The sequence below is a fragment of the Notothenia coriiceps genome, unplaced genomic scaffold, assembly GCF_000735185.1.
Source record: "Notothenia coriiceps isolate Sejong01 unplaced genomic scaffold, NC01 NC01_scaffold00027767, whole genome shotgun sequence".
NCBI classification, from domain to species: Eukaryota; Metazoa; Chordata; class Actinopteri; order Perciformes; family Nototheniidae; genus Notothenia; species Notothenia coriiceps.
In genome coordinates this window covers 38392-56023 of record NW_011360468.1, presented here as the reverse complement: position 1 = coordinate 56023, position 17632 = coordinate 38392, and the positions used below count along the sequence as shown (strand labels likewise).

At 38.5% G+C, this 17632-nt stretch overlaps 4 protein-coding genes and 1 long non-coding RNA gene across 5 annotated transcripts in view; 2 read left to right on the top strand and 3 right to left on the bottom strand.

Annotated features, from left to right (window-relative positions):
• Positions 1-294: 294 nt before the first annotated feature.
• On the top strand, positions 295-1903 carry LOC104957818 (uncharacterized). Its single transcript, XR_799699.1, has 2 exons — positions 295-435; positions 601-1903. It is a non-coding gene; the product is annotated as an uncharacterized lncRNA (long non-coding RNA).
• A 989-nt stretch (positions 1904-2892) lies between these two features.
• On the top strand, positions 2893-7612 carry LOC104957822 (uncharacterized). Its single transcript, XM_010785494.1, has 6 exons — positions 2893-3362; positions 3880-4053; positions 4683-4975; positions 6494-6538; positions 6863-6931; positions 7018-7612. The coding sequence occupies exons 1-6, from the start codon at positions 3167-3169 to the stop codon at positions 7156-7158; spliced, it is 918 nt and encodes a 305-aa protein (XP_010783796.1). The 5' UTR covers positions 2893-3166; the 3' UTR covers positions 7159-7612.
• Positions 7613-8066: 454 nt separating this feature from the next.
• Positions 8067-10719, bottom strand: LOC104957821 (sp110 nuclear body protein-like). The gene is made up of 7 exons (XM_010785493.1): positions 10709-10719; positions 9531-9633; positions 9399-9443; positions 9263-9302; positions 8935-9033; positions 8315-8431; positions 8067-8215 (listed from the first exon to the last, which is right to left on the bottom strand). The coding sequence occupies exons 1-7, from the start codon at positions 10717-10719 to the stop codon at positions 8067-8069; spliced, it is 564 nt and encodes a 187-aa protein (XP_010783795.1).
• A 65-nt stretch (positions 10720-10784) lies between these two features.
• On the bottom strand, positions 10785-13242 carry LOC104957820 (uncharacterized). Its single transcript, XM_010785492.1, has 4 exons — positions 12735-13242; positions 11810-11984; positions 11046-11273; positions 10785-10927 (listed from the first exon to the last, which is right to left on the bottom strand). The coding sequence occupies exons 1-4, from the start codon at positions 12879-12881 to the stop codon at positions 10785-10787; spliced, it is 693 nt and encodes a 230-aa protein (XP_010783794.1). The 5' UTR covers positions 12882-13242.
• A 2864-nt stretch (positions 13243-16106) lies between these two features.
• The window catches only part of LOC104957819 (uncharacterized), a 20135-nt gene continuing 18609 nt past the window's right edge, over positions 16107-17632 (bottom strand). Inside the window, exons 4-6 of the mRNA XM_010785491.1 lie at positions 17601-17627; positions 17397-17456; positions 16107-16377 (exon numbers count right to left, since the gene is read on the bottom strand). Coding sequence (XP_010783793.1) covers positions 16107-16377; positions 17397-17456; positions 17601-17627 — 358 coding nt within the window. The remainder of the gene's footprint in view (positions 16378-17396; positions 17457-17600; positions 17628-17632) is intronic.

The following is a 17632-nucleotide window of genomic DNA, read 5'->3' as shown; positions in this document are numbered from 1 at the left end:
ACCGTACTTTTCCATTTTTGCGCAACCAAAAGCTGATGCCTGGTTGCCAGCCTGGAACCACTTTTAAAAGTTAGCGTTGAGCCCTGACATTGTACATGATAGGCCTAAGGGGCGGGACATGTACTAAGTGGTTTGAACCAGTCAACAACAGAGCTGGCCGTTAACCAATCAAGAGCAGACACGGGGCTCTGGTTTTTCAGACAGAGGGTGAAAAGAGGTGCTGCAGCGCCAGTGATGAGAACAATAAAGCATAATAGGCCTTTTAATTAATTACTGCTTTCCGCCACAGTTTGGACACGATACTCCTCTGTGATAAAAAACCGATGTGGCTGGACAATGTAGCCGGCAGACTCCAGAAAAAACTCTACCCAGAATGTCGGAGAGCTTGTGTCCGAATGTCCAGCTCATTTTCTCCAATTCGCTTCATACAACCAAGTAAGAACAGTGCGTCTTTCATAAGCTCCACAATGAACTGCGGGTTGGGAGTTTCATCATGTTCACATCTGGAACTAAATGGTTAAAAACAGTCAAATATCAAAGTAACAGATCATTTTTAAGGACATATTTTAGTGATAAGGTCTGTTGTGTTCTTTTTTGCAGGGCAATGCTGGATACCTTGCGATGGGAAACAGACTGAAGGAGTTGTTTGACAAGGAATTTAATAGTCAACATCTCTGAACAAACTGTTGGCTGACAGATTTCATTTTTAAGCTCAGTAGATACTGGGAAAATGTGTAAATAGCCCTGTTTATTCCAAACAGAAAAGCTGCTAATCAAGAGAAGGCAATGGAACTTTACTTGATTTAAGACACAACTTATCTAGTTTACCTAACGTACTTTTTAAATTACATTGAATTTCAAAGTGTAAACCTGTGGAAGGTACATCAAAAGATGTCTGATTTACAGGTCATAAACAGTACTTCCAGATAGGTTAGAAGTTGTAAAAGCCTTTTGAAATTGCCTTAAGTGATGTCACTTGAGTCAGCGTTGCCTCTTTGTATATAACAATCCGGGGGGGGGGGGATAGATTAATCATTTATGTAATAAGTGAGATGGCCAGACCTTTTGAGTCGGCTCCATATCTCTGCTTGTGTAATTTAACTAGTATATTCTCCAACCTTATGTTGCGTTTCAGTCAAAGGTCCAAAAGTTTTTCCGGTTAAAGTTTTCAACTTCCCAAGTGTTTCAGCTCCAGGATGCAAAGTGAGCATGTGCTGATCGTGGGGAGATGATGTTTCTCTGGCAAGAGCTCTGTAGCAATTTGACTGTTTTAACGTTTTCCAAATAACTTTTATACTGTCAAGATAACTTTCAAAGATTTTTTACTCTAACCAGCTACCTTGTTTCCTGCTCTGACATCCATTTACACTCAGGTTTTACTGTCCAATAGTATGAATATAATTACAAATAGGTAAATATATTATTAGATAATAGCAACACTGACTTTAAATGGTGTTTTATTTCCTTTTGTAGTAGTATAGACATGTTTGGACTTTTCAGTCTCATCCTGTGTAATTAATTCAACAGATTGTTCAAGGAAGACAAATGCGTGAACAAAGTCTTGAGTGTTATTGGACAGCTTTTTGCATAAAAAGGTTAAGTATGGTATCATTAGTATTTGTTTAATTGTTTTCTTAAGTTTTGACAGCTTTTCGTTAACCCAAGTTTTTACAATGGAGGTGTTTTATATGAATGTGTGATTTTATTCAAAGAAAATGTAACTCCCAACATTATTTTCAATGGCACTTTATTATAAAGAATAATCACGTTAGGATAAGAGTGTTTCATAAAGTATAAATTATGAATGTATGTTTTGTGAAAGTCAGAAATTGACTTTGTATTAGTCCAAAGCATTAGCATAAAAAATGATATTGCTTGTTTTGATAAACCTGCTTGTACTTCACCTGAGTATTTTCATTCAATGCTGCTTCATACTTCTACTCCACTACTTTTACACTACTACATTTATCTGACAGCCATAGGAACTAGTATATTTTGATGCCACTACTTTCGTACTTTACTTAAGTAAGATTTTGAATGCAGGACTATTGAGTATTATTAACCCTTTCACTGAGTACTTTATGCAGAATGAAAACAAAGAAGATTGACACTATTGTAGTAATAATAATATGAAAACTTGAAAAGCTTAAAAATGAATAGTTCATTTTAATTATAATGAAAAGGATGGAAATATGTCTTCTTTTAAAAAGTAATAACATGATGGAACCAAAGGATTTTCTTTCCTTCTATATTTACCCTTAGTCATTTGTTAGATAGAATCAGAATACCTTTATTAGTCCCACAGAGGGGATATTTACATGTTACAGCAGGTAAAGAGCCAACAATAGCTGAATATTACTAAAGAAGCATGCATAAAATATGAAAGATAAAAATGACACCATTTACTAAATACACATCCAGTACCAACATGTCTTTGTGCAGGCAATGTTTCAGAAGATTTGAAATGTCTACGTCCATACTGTTAAGGACACCTATGATAGAAAGTGTCCTGTTGAAGCTTTATTGCAGTGGTGTCAAACTCAAGGCTCACAGAAAAAATCCGGCCCACGACCTCGTTTTATGTGGCCCGCAAGAGCTTGCAAAGAATATAATATAAAATGGTGTAATTGTTGAATATTTGCTTTCAATTATTTGCCCTAGACCTCTGCTTTCAGACGTAGTTATTTATGAGGTTATTACCAGAACTGATGATGGTCCAATGCAAAGCCAATAATATAATATAATACATTATTTAATATATATTATATATTTACATATGTATATTTATATAGTCTTAAAGTTACAACCGGCCCTTTGAGTGCAACCATAATGCTAATGTGGCCCGCAATGAAATTGAGTTTGACACCTCTGCTTCCTGCGTGTGACGTCACAGTCACAGTTGCCAGCAGAGAGCTGCGCAGCCGCTCTGCCTCAGCAGGAGAGGACAGCGCAGCCATTTCTCTACCCCTCACGAAAAGAAACCTCCAGCGGGGGTTTGTGAGGGTCTTTCACCCAAATAACTTCCCCGACGTGCGGGAATCATGAAGTGAGCAGCACATACCGAGGCGCAGCTCGATCCCGGAGCTACAAACTTTCTCCCAAATGTAACGCCTGCGCAGGCGACACACACACGCTCGGTCTTTTTTCCCGTTGTTTTCTGTCAGAAATGGAGGGACATCTGCAAGGCGACTGCGGGGACATCGTGATCCTGCATGTGAAAACGGAAGCGGTGGATGAGAACACGTCTGCGCTGGTTCTGAGCAGCCGAGGCTCGCCTGCGCCTTGCGGAGATTCCGCATGCCGAGGCGGGGAGCAGACTGCCGAGGAGCCGGGAGAGAACACCGCTGCTCCGGGGCTGCTGTGTGAGTGCTGCTGGGCTTTCTCTTTTTAATGCACAATTTAGAAACAATAATTCAATACGTGGGGTTTCTGATTAAGAGGAGACACTACAGGTGGATGGTGTCCACATCTGAATATTTAATTCATTCTTGGGAGATATTGGGGTTCATGACGGATAGTTTATACTAACAATAAATATGTAAATGTGTATAAGAGCTAATATATAATTATAATAGCCTACTTATAATATATACTTTATAGATTTTTTTTTTTAATTATAGTATTAATGAAGATATTAATGCTGAAAACCACCTAAAAATATACAAAAGAAACTATGGATATTACTTACATGATTAATTACATCAAGACATATATTTATAAAAAATTGCTCAGTTGCCTACAATTCTTAAAAGCCATACACTTCCTTTGCAAATGCTAAATATAATACCAACTTTTGGTGAATCTAGTAAAAATCTACAATTCTTTTTAAATCTGTTATCATGATGATAATAATGTGCTTCTTATCTGTTTTCCTTTTAGACCCGGTGAGTACAGACCGCTTCTTCACCACATCGGGGGACGGAAAGACGTACCTGAAGATAGCTCCAGGTGAGAGCATCAGTGTGAGAGGATCACTCCCAGGGGCGCACCTTGCAAACAGGCAAGGCAGGCAACTGCTTGGGGCCACGGACCAGAAGGGGCCCCCCAAAGAAGGTATTAAGAAGGTCCACAGCAACGACAACTTGAAACACCCTTTAATTTACTGCAACGACATGTCGGGGAACACCCAAGTCTAATCAGCATGCACACACATGAATGAGACGATTCATTTGGTGTAAGAAATGTTAAACTCTGACATGACTTTAGTTTTGTTAACAAACCTTTTAGGAATGAAAGAATCATTTAAAGTAAATAACAACATGTAAATATTTCAACTGTATTTTATGTTAAAGACTTTCAAAACAGGGGTTCACATTTTTTAAAATGTCTCCATAACATTAGGTTTTGGCAACACAAAAGTTTAAAGTAATATTTATTTATATTTTAGTAATAAAAGGTAACTCCTAAGTACCATACTGTATGTAGATCTTAATTAGATTTTATTAAATATTGCTAATCCTCATTGGAGAATGTGACATCACTTTTTCCATCCAAGCCCTGCCCACCTTACACCATCAAGAAGTGCACAGCAAATACACAAAATATCTCAAGTTAAATCAATGACAAATGTTATCACTTTTGCTGAATTTTTGACATTCTATATTAAGAAACTAATTCAAAAAGTACGTCTCTAGGCTTTTATCTCTTCCATATCTAAATCCCACTTCTTTCCTCTCCCCCAGCGTCAGCGATGCCTCCTTCCCCCTCAGAGAAGACGCTTCTCTCCGGCTCTGATTTCTCCTCCAAAGCCGTGCTGTGTCTGATTGAGGCGGTGGGCCGGCGCTGGGGCCTCTACGAGACCCGGGAGCGCTCACAGCTCTTCCAGAGTGTCCAGGAGGAAATGGCCTCCAAGGGCCACCTGCTTCCTGTCGAAAAGATCCGCCGCAAGTGGAACAACCTCATCGTCACGTACAAGAGGGTCAAAGACCGCAGCCAGGAGACGGGACACGCCAAAACGTCCTGGGAGTTCTTCGATGTAAGTCTTCAAGAAGCCCTGCTTTGCTTTTTGGGGTTTTTCTCGAACACTGTTTCGATTTCTAGGAATAACTTTGTTTAGGTCGGCAGCTTGCTCTAGAAATGCAACTGGATCATGTCTGATCTATACCATGAACCATGTTTATCGATAGTGAGTGCTATGCAAGCAGGTGTTTTGTTCATGGGTTGACTAGATCACAGGTGAGGCTTTCAAGATCTTCCGAACTGTCCGACGCGCGGTCTTAAAAAACTCCAATTCAATTCTAACCACAACAGCCTCTGGACCGTTGTCGGTTATTGTGATAAGGAATTACCGTACCTGGGTCGGCAGGGTCCCGGGACCCACCGTTGCGTGGGTAATAAAATGGAGACTTAGTTTTACGGGGGAGTATGTCTAATTCCAGGCGGCGACCCAAGCCAAATTACTTTATGTCATCAGGACCATTTCGGAGTTCACTTAGTCGAATTACTCTCAATTTGTACCACACATATATAAAGCCCATATTTCCTCTGTACTGTCCTAGTAGGTCAACGAAGCTGTTCCCTGCCTCTAGACTTCATATATTATCAATCTAATTATATTGAGGAGTATNCGGGGGGGTAGATTAATGTAATAAGTGAGATGGCCAGACCTTTTGAGTCGGCTCCATATCTCTGCTTGTGTAATGCAACTAGTATATTCTCCAACCTTATGTTGATAAGGTTGGAGAATATACTAGTTGCATTACACAAGCAGAGATATGGAGCCGACTCAAAAGGTCTGGCCATCTCACTTATTACATTAATCTACCCCCCCGGATTGTTATATACAAAGAGGCAACGCTGACTCAAGTGACATCACTTAAAGTGGACCTATCATGCTATATTTGAAAAATATATTGTAGGGCCATACCTATATAAAACATGTCTGTGAAGTTTTGTTTTCAAAATACCAAACAGATCACCCATTTTATACTGCTCAAACCCCTCTTTTGCAGCCCTGTTAGAGAAACGCGGATTGTGGGTCCTTAAAAATAAATAAAAATAAATAAGAGGAGGCGGAGCTAATGCCTGATAAGAATTCTACCGGAGATTATTTCTGAAATAGTATGGAGCTCAAATGCTTTTTCTCTTGCAGGTTTATCACAAGGTGAGATTTTTTTTTATTTCCTGCTTTTTAAAACATGTGCTCTACAGTACAGGTTAGCTCTGAGTGTTAGTGAGGCTTGCTAATGTGAACAAAGACGAGATTACGTCCAAAACACGTCAGGCATTGTTTCTGATAGCAACTTTCTGTGGGTCCGCCGACGTCACAGCGGATGGAAATCTGTATCCGTTCGTTGTACACCCGTTTTTTAAATATTTGGGTACAGAGGAAAAGAGAGAGGGTTTTATTTTCTNTGGAAGAGGACCATTAAATGTTTGGACACCACTCTGGGAAAACTTATACAGGTTTGTTAAACTTGAATTTGACAGCTTGAATGTTTTTACCATTGGAAATGTTGCTACACCTTGTAAGATTTTGGAAACTTCACTGCAGGCGGATCATCTGAAAGCAGGAAACTACAGAGGAGGATTGAAATGGGTAATAACAAAAACTGATGTAAATACATCATACATGTGACATGTCTCCATGCTTAAATGTTCAAAAGCTCTTTATTTTTCTCATACTGCCTGTGCTGCAGCACCTCTTTTCACCCTCTGTCTGAAACCAGAGCCCAGTCTGCTCTGATTGGTTAGCTTTCTAGCTCTGTTGTGAAAACAGTGATGTTTAATAATTTTCAGAGCAAATCTTCAGTTACAAAAATGTACCTGTAGCCAGGGAGGTAATGAGCTTTTGAGAGACCGAAGGACTTGTCAAGCCTGAACGTTGTTAACTATGTAAAACATAGACACTGTTTATTTTCAGGCAAAGATCTTGAGGATCCACAAAGTGCGGTGTGATTGTAAACTGTGCAAACCAGGAAGTAAGGATCTGGTAAGTTTGTTAATCAGTCATTTTCATAAACAAGGAACCTTCTGTAATGTAATTCTACTGAGATGTTTACATTTCTGTCTTGGCAGGATGATGAGAAAAACGATGACGAGTGTTTCATATGTAAAACTGAAGAAGAAGAAGACGAGTTTGTGATGTGTGATACCTGCCCCCGCTCCTTCCATAAGAAATGCCACCTTCCTCATGTAGAGGACAACATCATAGGGTGAGCTTTGAATCAAAACAAAAGAACAAAAAAATGTGTTCCCCTTGAATCTGGATTAATACTTGATTCTGGTTGGCTGCAGGTTGTTCATTATTTTCTTATAAAGGACACCTACCAAGTAGTTCAAGAGACATTGTTTTTCCACCAGTCTAAACTCATGGATGTATCTAAATGATAGCAATGTGACTTGCTTTGGCCTCGAAAACTGACATCCATAAAAAAATGTAGATTAAACTTCAACTGGAGAACACTACTTAATTCAATACATTGTATTGTAATGCAAGTCACCTAATCTACTTTATTTCGGTAAAAGCATCGCTGCCTTGGCAGAGACCCTGCTTTATTACATGTTAAACTAACTGTTCAACTTTATAAATCAGCTTCTAAATGCTCTACGCAAGTGTTATGTCACGTGGTTTCACTTATTTAAAGAGGGATCGATGTTATATACTGTTGAAGATTGCCTTTCCCCGCTCAGAGACCCAGGTCGTCGCACGCATCTCTGCTTGTCTAGCGGACATCTCTCAGTGGATGTCTGCTCACCACCTCAAGCTCAACCTTGACAAGACTGAACTGCTTTTCCTTCCGGGAAAAGATTGTCCCACTCTTGACCTAACANAGCACCTCTTTTCACCCTCTGTCTGAAACCAGAGCCCAGTCTGCTCTGATGAAAATTATTAAACATCACTGTTTTCACAACAGAGCCAGACAGCTAACCAATCAGAGCAGACTGGGCTCTGGTTTCAGACAGAGGGTGAAAAGAGGTGCTGCAGCACAGGCAGAAGGGGACAAATAAAGATATTTTTGAACCTTACACAGTAGAGGAACAAAATACAAATATGAACCTAAAAAAGAGCATAATGAGGCACCTTTAAAGATTCCTATCAAAATGCATCTCACAAGAATGCACAGTTACATGTTTACCTTTATGTGATCACCGAGTGCTTTCCCTTCACACTCGATGTCTTTCTTCCAGGACAAATATGTTGGACCTGCCTCCAGCATGAACTGCATTGGGGTAATCCATCTGGCCTCAGTACGAATACTCTTCCCTAAGATCTCTGGCAAGGAGACACATTACACTAGATTCAGCTGGTCAGTAAAAACTTTATTATTTCAATACACATATTAAGCTTTTGTGTTCAGTCAGATATATCTACCTGTTGCAAATCGTTTTTTGTGTAAGTCCCCCGCTAAAGGTCCACATGTGACTTTGAACACCTTCCTGCCACTGTCATGGCTGGCGACTGTCTGTTCCTCTCTCTCTCCTTCTTCATCTGTAATGGACAACATGATTATCCTAATGCTATGATACTGGGATTGGGTCAAGCAGCAGTCTATGCAAGAGTGCCAAGAACTGCATTTCTTCAAATGGCCACTTGAGGCTCTAAAAGGGAGGTTTAAAGAGCTAACGTTTCAGCAAATATTCTTCTACAAAAAAAATGTCAGTCTAGTGTTATCCTATTTATATGTTGGCACTTATTAGCAGGTTATCAATGTCTGCACTTACGTTACCTGGCCTGTTGGCTTAGCTCGTTGATGTACAAGTCACTTTAAAGAGTTAGCTGTTCATTTTAGTAGTGACCAAACAAGCATTTTTTTGCTAGCCGAAATTAGCATCCCAATTGATATCAAAGGTAAAGTGAATTATGGATGCCAACCAAGCTAGCTAGCTTCAAGTATCTGGTAACTTAGCCTTTGGTACAAAAAAAACAAGTTCTATGATTTCTTCTAACATTAGCATCAGTGACCCTATATATAACTCTGAGGAAAGCAGGACCTGTTCCAGAAATATTTGTGCTGCTTGATGAATCCTGGTCCTCGTCCTCGTCCTCGTCTTCGTCCTCGTCCTCGTCCTCATCTTCTTCTTCCTCGGACACTAAAAAATGAAAATGGTAAATAGGTTTTCCATTGCTTCTTCGTATTAATAATTTATCCTACAGTTAAAACAGTCACTTCTTCAATATGCCAATTTGAAACTCAACATTTTACACATGCAGACTTAGATGAAAACCATTTAGATTAGACCGGTACATCTTGTAATAGCTTGCAGGGATTCAGAGTTTTCTCATAGACTATCAAAAATGTATACACCTTTAGCAACAAACCTATGGTTACATCGTCAGTTGGGAACAGGGTTTTCTTGGTCTAACAGTAAGAAAAAAGGGATATTATTAGGGTCAGATCATTAAAAACTAAGTAGTCAGAATATATGTATGTATTTACACAAGTTTTTGTTATTACCTTTTTCCATCCTGCTCTGTAGTTTCCTGCCTTCAGATGATCCGCCTGCAGTGAAGTTCCCAAAATCTTACAAGGTGTAGCAACATTTCCAATAGTAAAACATTCAAGCTGTCAAATCCAAGTTTAACAAACCTGTATAAGTTTTCCCAGAGTGGTGTCCAAACATTTAATGGTCATCTTCCAGTTCTTGGAGCTGTCCTTGCCNGGACCTCTACAAGTCCCAGCTGCCGGTGACCTGTGGAGAGAAGGAGGGGATACTCAGCAGAAAAAGACTGGCTGATGGTGAGCAGAATATAAATAACTGAATTATGGGATCATGAAAAAAAAATTATCATCATTGTCTACTCCAATATGGAAATCAAGTAAATTAGGACCAGATTTAGAGATTATTAATCACAATGTAATTTCTGATATATAGTGAAACTTCTCCAATCTTATTCTGACCAGAGAAAGATAGTGACATACTGTGTATATTGTTCATCAAATTTGTATCAGACTTTATAAAGCATGTAATATGTGTGATAACGTATTCTCAAAAGAAAAGGGGAGATTTATTCCAGATTTCGCTATGAGCAAATGTTCTCCTGCAGTGCAAACTGATATGATTTTCAAGACACTGTACTATTTGTGTGAGACCATTAACAATGTCCAATTGTAACCATTGCTACTACATTTTTGTTTGTTGGACTTTTTTTGTGTTCTTCCGTAACATAGTGACAGCACTCTGTATCATTCATGCTCCAATTGTTTGCGCTCCATTACATTGTAAGTGATAGCCTAAGGGGCGGGCCATCTCTAAGCATTTGACCAATCACAACGGAGCCGGCCAGCTNATCTCTAAGCATTTGACCAATCACAACAGAGCCGGCCAGCTAACCAATCATGTGCCTACCTCTTTTCACCCTCGGTCTGAAATCAGAGCCCAGTCTGCTCTGATTGGTTAGCTGGCCGGCTCTGTTGTGATTGGTCAAATGCTTAGAGATGGCCCGCCCCTTAGGCTATCACTTGTAATGGAGCGCAAACACTTGGAGCATGAATGATACAGAGTCTGTCACTATGTTAGTGTCTTGAAAATCATATCAGTTTGCACTACAGGAGAACATTTGCTCATAGCGAAATCTGGAATAAATTTCCCCTTTTCTTTTGAGAATAAGTTATCACACATATTACTTGCTTAATAAAGTCTGACACAAATGTGATGAACAATATATGTCACTATCTTTCTCCGGTCAGAATAAGATTGGAGAAGTTTCACTATATATCAGAAATTACATTGTGATTAATGATCTCTAAATCTGGTCCTAATTTACTTGATTTCCATATTGGAGTAGACAATGATGATAAAAAAAAAAATGTCAATGATTTTTTTTTTCATGATCCCATACTTCAGTTATTTATATTCTGCTCACCATCAGCCAGTCCTTTTCTGCTGAGTATCCCCTCCTTCTCTCCACAGGTCACCGGCAGCTGGGACTTGTAGAGGTCCCAGGTCCAAATGTCGTTCTTCTCTCCCTTCTTCAGGGGAGAGGCTGGAAAATAAAAACAAAGAAAGAAAGAATTTACTTTACAAGTTACTTTTCAGCAGGGGAACTTTGAGTAATATACAGTCATGTTTACAAATGGAAGCAGAAGTGGGAGGTGACTTACAGAAGTGTATTTTCTCAGGCCTTTTCCTCGGAGTCACCCGAGACGACGGACCTGGCTGCTCCTCCTCTTCGTCGCACACGTCCCTATTTTTCAGTTTTCTCTTCTTTTTAACAGAGCTCTCTTGCTTTTCCGCTTCCTCCTCATCTTCTGAAACATCCTTCCTTTTCCCTTCATCTGCCTCCTCTGTTTCCGCCCTCTCAGACTGCTTTATGTCGGATTGGAAAGTTCCTGCAATTCCAATTAACCGCCATTGATATAGTTAATAACGGAAAGATTCCTTCCTAACTTCATTGTCATAGTGTGGCCTCAGCAGATTTCGCCAATAATGATGTCAACTTATAACTACATATTCATTTGTTTAGCTAACTATTTGAACAATGGTGTATTTATTGTTCTAGCTATCAATTTCAACAATGGTTTAATCCATGGTCATTACTTTGACCATGATTTATGCAGAACTCTTTTACGTTTTACTATCAATGGCCAACTATTTCAACTTGTTTTTTCATTACTTTATAAGAAAATTGAGTGTATCCATATTTTTCAAGTTAGTCAATTTACTTTCAGCTTACCGGTTGAACAGGTATGCTAGTTCGCTAGCCCTATCAATCCTAAAATATAGTAAACAGTGTTATTAGGCGTTAGTGTTGAGCCACAAAGTGAGATCAGTGATTCCGATTTAAATTTCCAAAGAGAACAGGAACATGGTGAACAGAATCTTAATCATTAACACACTAATGACCAAAATAAAGACTTCGTCTGACCGTTCATGAGGTCGTTTCTCAGCTCTCGCAGGGTGGGGTACTCGTTCAAGATGGAGTCCTTGAAGACACAGGTCCAGAACACTCTGATGTGCTGTGGTTGCTTCCTCTCCAACCGGTCCAGAATCTCATAGAGACCTTTCCTTATTTTTTTAATACTCTGCATGCGATTCACTTTCTACAGACACACAAACAAAAGGAGAAAATAAGCGGTTCAATAACTGCACAATAGCCTCAGAGCGCAGAATCAGATTGAGCCAAAACATCTGATCACAATGTTAGCTTTGACACTTCCATTAAAGCAGGGGTTTGGGTTATTTCAAAATATGTATACCTATGTATGCTAACATTCATTTAATCTATCCAATGGTTGACAGATAAAGTTGAAATGCTTCCATTCAATTTGGGTAAAATAGATTTTAAAATACTTTAACCTGATTGACAGATCATTCATACTGCTGATCACTGTCATGGTTTAATTGATATAAAATGTCTGTTCACCAAACGTCTCAAAATGCACATAATAGGGGACAACAAATAGTTTTGGGGTAGAGGGGGGCATGACAACTCCCATTAGAAACTCAATTTAATTTAAGGAAGTAGAAAATAACCAAACCATATTCAAAATCCATTTGCAAAGTCGGCAGCCCAAATATAGGCCTACATTATTTTTGAATAAAGTAATTGTTATAAATATTGTTCGTTTATGTTGTTTGTAAAGTTTAGACTTTGAGTGTGGGCGCAATCTGAGTCAAAAAGTAGTGGAATTAGATATTGAAACCAGCTACAAGTGGCAGTTTTGGCGCTTTTTTTCACATGCCTCATGTTTCAAAATGATTGTGCAGAAATTAGTAGCAGCCATTTCATTCAAACAGGAAGTGTGTATGAAGAAGGTAATAACAACAGCGTTTCCACTCCAGCCCCTCACCTGGTATGTGTCATCATCCAGCAGCAAGTCGTGGTCCCGCAGCTGTCGCAGAAAGGTTTGCGGGTTCTCCATGATGGACATTGCCGTTTTACTTCGCCGGAAAAACTGCAGGAGCTCATTATCCCCCAGCCACTCCATCGGTTCCATAAGATACAGTCACAGCCACAAAACACCCAGAGACACCGCGTATGCTCCACATCCAAACTATGGCACTAAAGTAAACAAAGTGCTTTAGAAAGTCACCCTCCGTTGTTTACCATGCATTAGGCCTCATTCTCTGCGCGTAAACTGTCCCGATTAATATGATTTGGACACTGACATTCAAATGCGCATAAAAAACTTCACCGTGGACTACTGTGTTGGAGGTTTGAAATCAAAACAAGTAGAGATTTAGAAGCATTAATTCGTGGAGTTTCTTAACTGTATCTCCCCACAAATGTGTCCTCAGTTCCTCCTTCAGGGAATAGTATATTCCTGCAATACCTCCCTTCTCTTTGGGGTGACGTTTGGAAAGTGAAACTAGTTTTTTATTTTTGACAGATAAATGCACTACTGGTCTCTGTCTGCAGAGGGCACCATCCACTTAAAAGAGACTTCCTGAATTCTTATTTATTTAAATGAAAGAATACATGTTATTTTAGTTGTCAGTTAGTGAGAAAAATAACAGTTTTATTTTTAATTATGCTACTATTCAAACTTAATTTGATTATCAAGGGAATTGTATATGTCATAAGACTTTTAATCTCATGAGCTTCAAGAAATTGTCTTACTGTACTGTATTTCTATAATACACTGGTTAGTTGTTCTCTATTTATTCAACATATCTATATAAAATCACAATATACACCATTTATTTTACTGCATATTATCTCTGTTCTACTTTATATGTATATATTTTTATTATTCCTTAAAGGAACTTGCACCATTTTGTCTATTGCACAATGTTATACCATTTGCTTTTATGTAAAGTATATTGTTCGTTGCATTGTTGGAGAAAATATTAAATGTATTATGTTGCTTTTTTCTTATCTCGATTTAAGTTATACTGAAGAACTTTAAAATAAAAGTCTTACATTCACGAGTGGTCAGTACTCTAGTGAGGTTTTCACTGTTTTTATGTTTTGTTTGTCGGACTTTTCAGCTTTATTGTCCAGTTTTGTTATAAAAGTAATCAAATATAATAACATTTGTTTGAAGTATTTAGACAAGTGTCATTGCCTTTTACATTTGTCCATAGTGTAACTTGAACACTCTAACTTTTTACAGTTTGAAACTAACCTTCCCAACAGTGGGTAATTGTAAAATAACTAGTGAACATTTGANACAATCCCAGTCAAATTTACAATATATTATCGTATTATTTAGATTTGTATATTTACAGTAAATTACTGGCTACTGTGTTGCATTACTTCTACAGTAATAGTGTGAACATACAGGTAATTACTGTAATTTATGTGCAGCAAGGTGCCATAATACCACATCTCTGTACTGCTATATCACAGTAATTCCATGGGCATGGTAACTGTAAAGTCACAGTATTTAGTTGTACTTTTATCCTAATTTACTTTAAAATATATACAGTAAATTACTGTGAAATATTTACAGTAAATTACTGTGAAATCCATGCAACTAGTAGCCAGTAATTTACTGTAATTTTACAGCCAAACATTTTACAGTGTACTTCCGGGTGTACAATTCTCCGTTATCCAATGGGAATGGACGCTCACATTGCCTTTAAGGGCAGCCGACACAAACGAATGCGGTGCTTCCATGAGCGTCAAATCCCGCCGCAGATGGGAATACATTGCAATCAGTTGAAAGCCATTTGCGTCCCTTTATGAAGCTGAAGGAGCCTAGGAGCGTCACAACTGCACGCCACGGGACCCTGACCAAACGTCGCTCCTGGACGATTATGGAGTGAGAGTGTGTTGCGTAAAACATATTTTTATGCCCCACTATGCGCCGCATAGGTGCGCCGCATTAGCGGCTCTGTTGAGGCTCCCTTCGCAAGATGAGGCCCCACGCAGTCTGCGTGATCAGCCTGTAGGGAGGGACAGCCCCCCCACATCATGTAGAGTCAGACAGTCACCTTGTGTGAGGCAGACCCACATTTGCGCAGCGTTGCGTTCACAATACATACAAAAAAAAGAAAATTGCCAGGCCATCGGGAAACCTCCCGGTCCTCCTGATGGCCTGTCTTTGGGTGACGTTTGGAAAGTGAAACTAGTTTTTATTTTTTACAGATAAATGCACTACTGGTCCCTGTCTGCAGAGGGCATCATCCAGAGATTTCCTGAATTCTTATTTATTTAAATGAAAGAATACATGTTATTTTAGTTGTCAGTTAGTGAGAAAAATAAAAGTTTTATTTTAAATTATGCTACGCTTGATAATCAAACTTAATTTGATTATCAAGGGAATTGTAGACTTTTAATCTCGTGAGCTCTGTAAATTGTCTTACTGTATTTCTATAATAAACTGGTTAGTTGTTCTCTATTTATTCAACATATCTATATAAAATTACAATATACACCATTTACTTTACTGCATATTATCTCTGTTCTATTTTATATGTATATATTTTTCTTATTCCTTAAACAAACTTGCACCATTTTGTCTATTGCTCAATGTTATGTCATTTTCTTTTATGTAAAGTATATTGTTTGTTGCATTGTTGGAGAAGCCTGAGATTTTCATTGCCAATACCACAGTGTGTAGCTACTGTGCATACAACAAATACAGCTTTTGAATCCTTTGACTATATTATTTTAGGAGGAAATGCTTATAAATATGTAAAATATTAAATGTATTATGTTGCTCTTGTCTTATCTCGATTTAAGTTACCCTGAAGAACTTTAAAATAAAATTCTTACATTTACCAGTGGTCAGTACTCTAGTGAGGTTTTCACTGTTTTGTTTGTCGGACTTTTCAGCTTTATTGTCCAGTTTTGTTATAAAAGTAATCAAATATAATAACATTTGTTGGAAGTATTTTGAAAAGTGTCATTGCCTTTTACATTTGTCCATAGTGTAACTTGAACACTTTAACTTTTTACAGTTTGAAACTAACCTTCCCAACAGTGGGTAATTGTAAAATAACTAGTGAACATTTGACTTTCCTCTCACCAGCTTTGACTCTAAAACCATGACTGTGACGTGGCATTTCCACAGAGATCTAACAAATATATTCCAATTACTTGAATATAGACTCTCTACTTCTTCCATTCTATTTTATTTGTATACTTGCACTATTTGAATTGTCTGTTTTATTATGTTGCGCCGTTGGAGGAGCCTGTGACCTAAGATTTTCATTGCCATATCTACACTGTAACTATGTACAAATGACAATAAAAGCCTTGAATCTTGAATATATCATTTATTGTTTTGTTCCTCGTGCATGCTGTTGATGGTATCGTATCCTTCCAAGTCGTTGTAGATGACGTCTGTGTGGTGTTCTTGGCAGGTCTGCACCGCCTGCAGGACGGATGCGAGGCGCCGGTCCAGAGCAGAGAGGTTTCCTTCAGAGAGGAGCGGGGCCAGAGGGGCCAGAGGGTCCTGAGCCAGAGACTCCCTCATGACGTCACTGAGACGGAAACCAGGGAGGGACAGGAGACGCAGGCGGAGGAGGGTGGAGCGACGGATGCTATAAATATGGGTGGAGAGCTCAAGACCATGAGAAATATTGACACATAAGCCAGAATCTTCAGAGATAACTCAAGTTTCCTCACCCTCTTTCTGGTCTGTTAATTGCAGGTGTCATTATGTGCTACTCTAACTGACCTTGAAGCAGGCCGCTGTGTCTGTAAATGCTTTGGTAAACTTGGTGTAAGACTGTGTTGTGATTGTGTGTTTTAAAATTGTCTGTAACTGTGCTGTTTCCATTCTTGGGCCAGGACTCTGTTGAAAAATAGATTTGTAATCTCAATGAGGCCTATCCTGGTTAAATAAAGAATAAATAAATAAATACAAAATGTGCTGAATTCTTTTAATTCATCCCTTTATTTTTTGTAGTTTTGTTGCCACTAGTTGCTCATTAAAAAAATGAATATGAATAATGTAAAAAATTAACTATAGTGGCATCTTGTAGCAAATCACGTTAAAAATCACTTTTTTCCAACGCGTCTTGACGTAACATGGAAATTCTTGCTCAGCTTGTTATGGTAATTTGATAGCTAGACGTTCAGGAGGATTTTACCAAGAGCTGAATTATCCACAGAGGTCTAATTTCTCTTTAAATCAACAAGGTGAGAAGACCCAAAATATGTTAAAATACGCTCAGCTTGTTGTCTGATAACTGAAGATCCAGATGTCTGATGACTAAAAACATTCAGCCAGTTACAATATATTGTCAACAACAACCAACATCTTAAAGGTGCATTGTTAAAATGGGGCTCAAATTAGATAAAAAGTCCATTTATGACTAACCCAATGTTGATGCATGTGCAAGAGCATTCTTTACAGGAGACAAAATGAAATGGAATGTTACCTTGATTTAAAAAAAAGGATTTCTCCAAGTCTGATAAATGTTGGAATTATTTGGGATGATATCAAAACACAATTTAACAAAAATATATAGCATAGGTCTGGTTGTCTTTGGACATTCAAGGCAGAAATGTTGGATATTGGATAGTTACTCAGTGAACAGACAGTGTATTCTTTTACCTGCAGCATTGTTTCAAAGGAACTAGAATAGTCGGTTCGTCCTGAGAGTGACGGCCGAACCTGGAAAACATCATCAAGAGCATCAAACATATATAATGTTTCTTTATATGTTGTTCTCAGACTTCTACTACATATTAGTAGAACTGTTGCCTTTTCTATACGAGTAACATGATCAACTCCCAGTGAGCAGCTCATTGTACTCACGCCCGTCCGTTATCCAGATGCAGCAGAAAAGT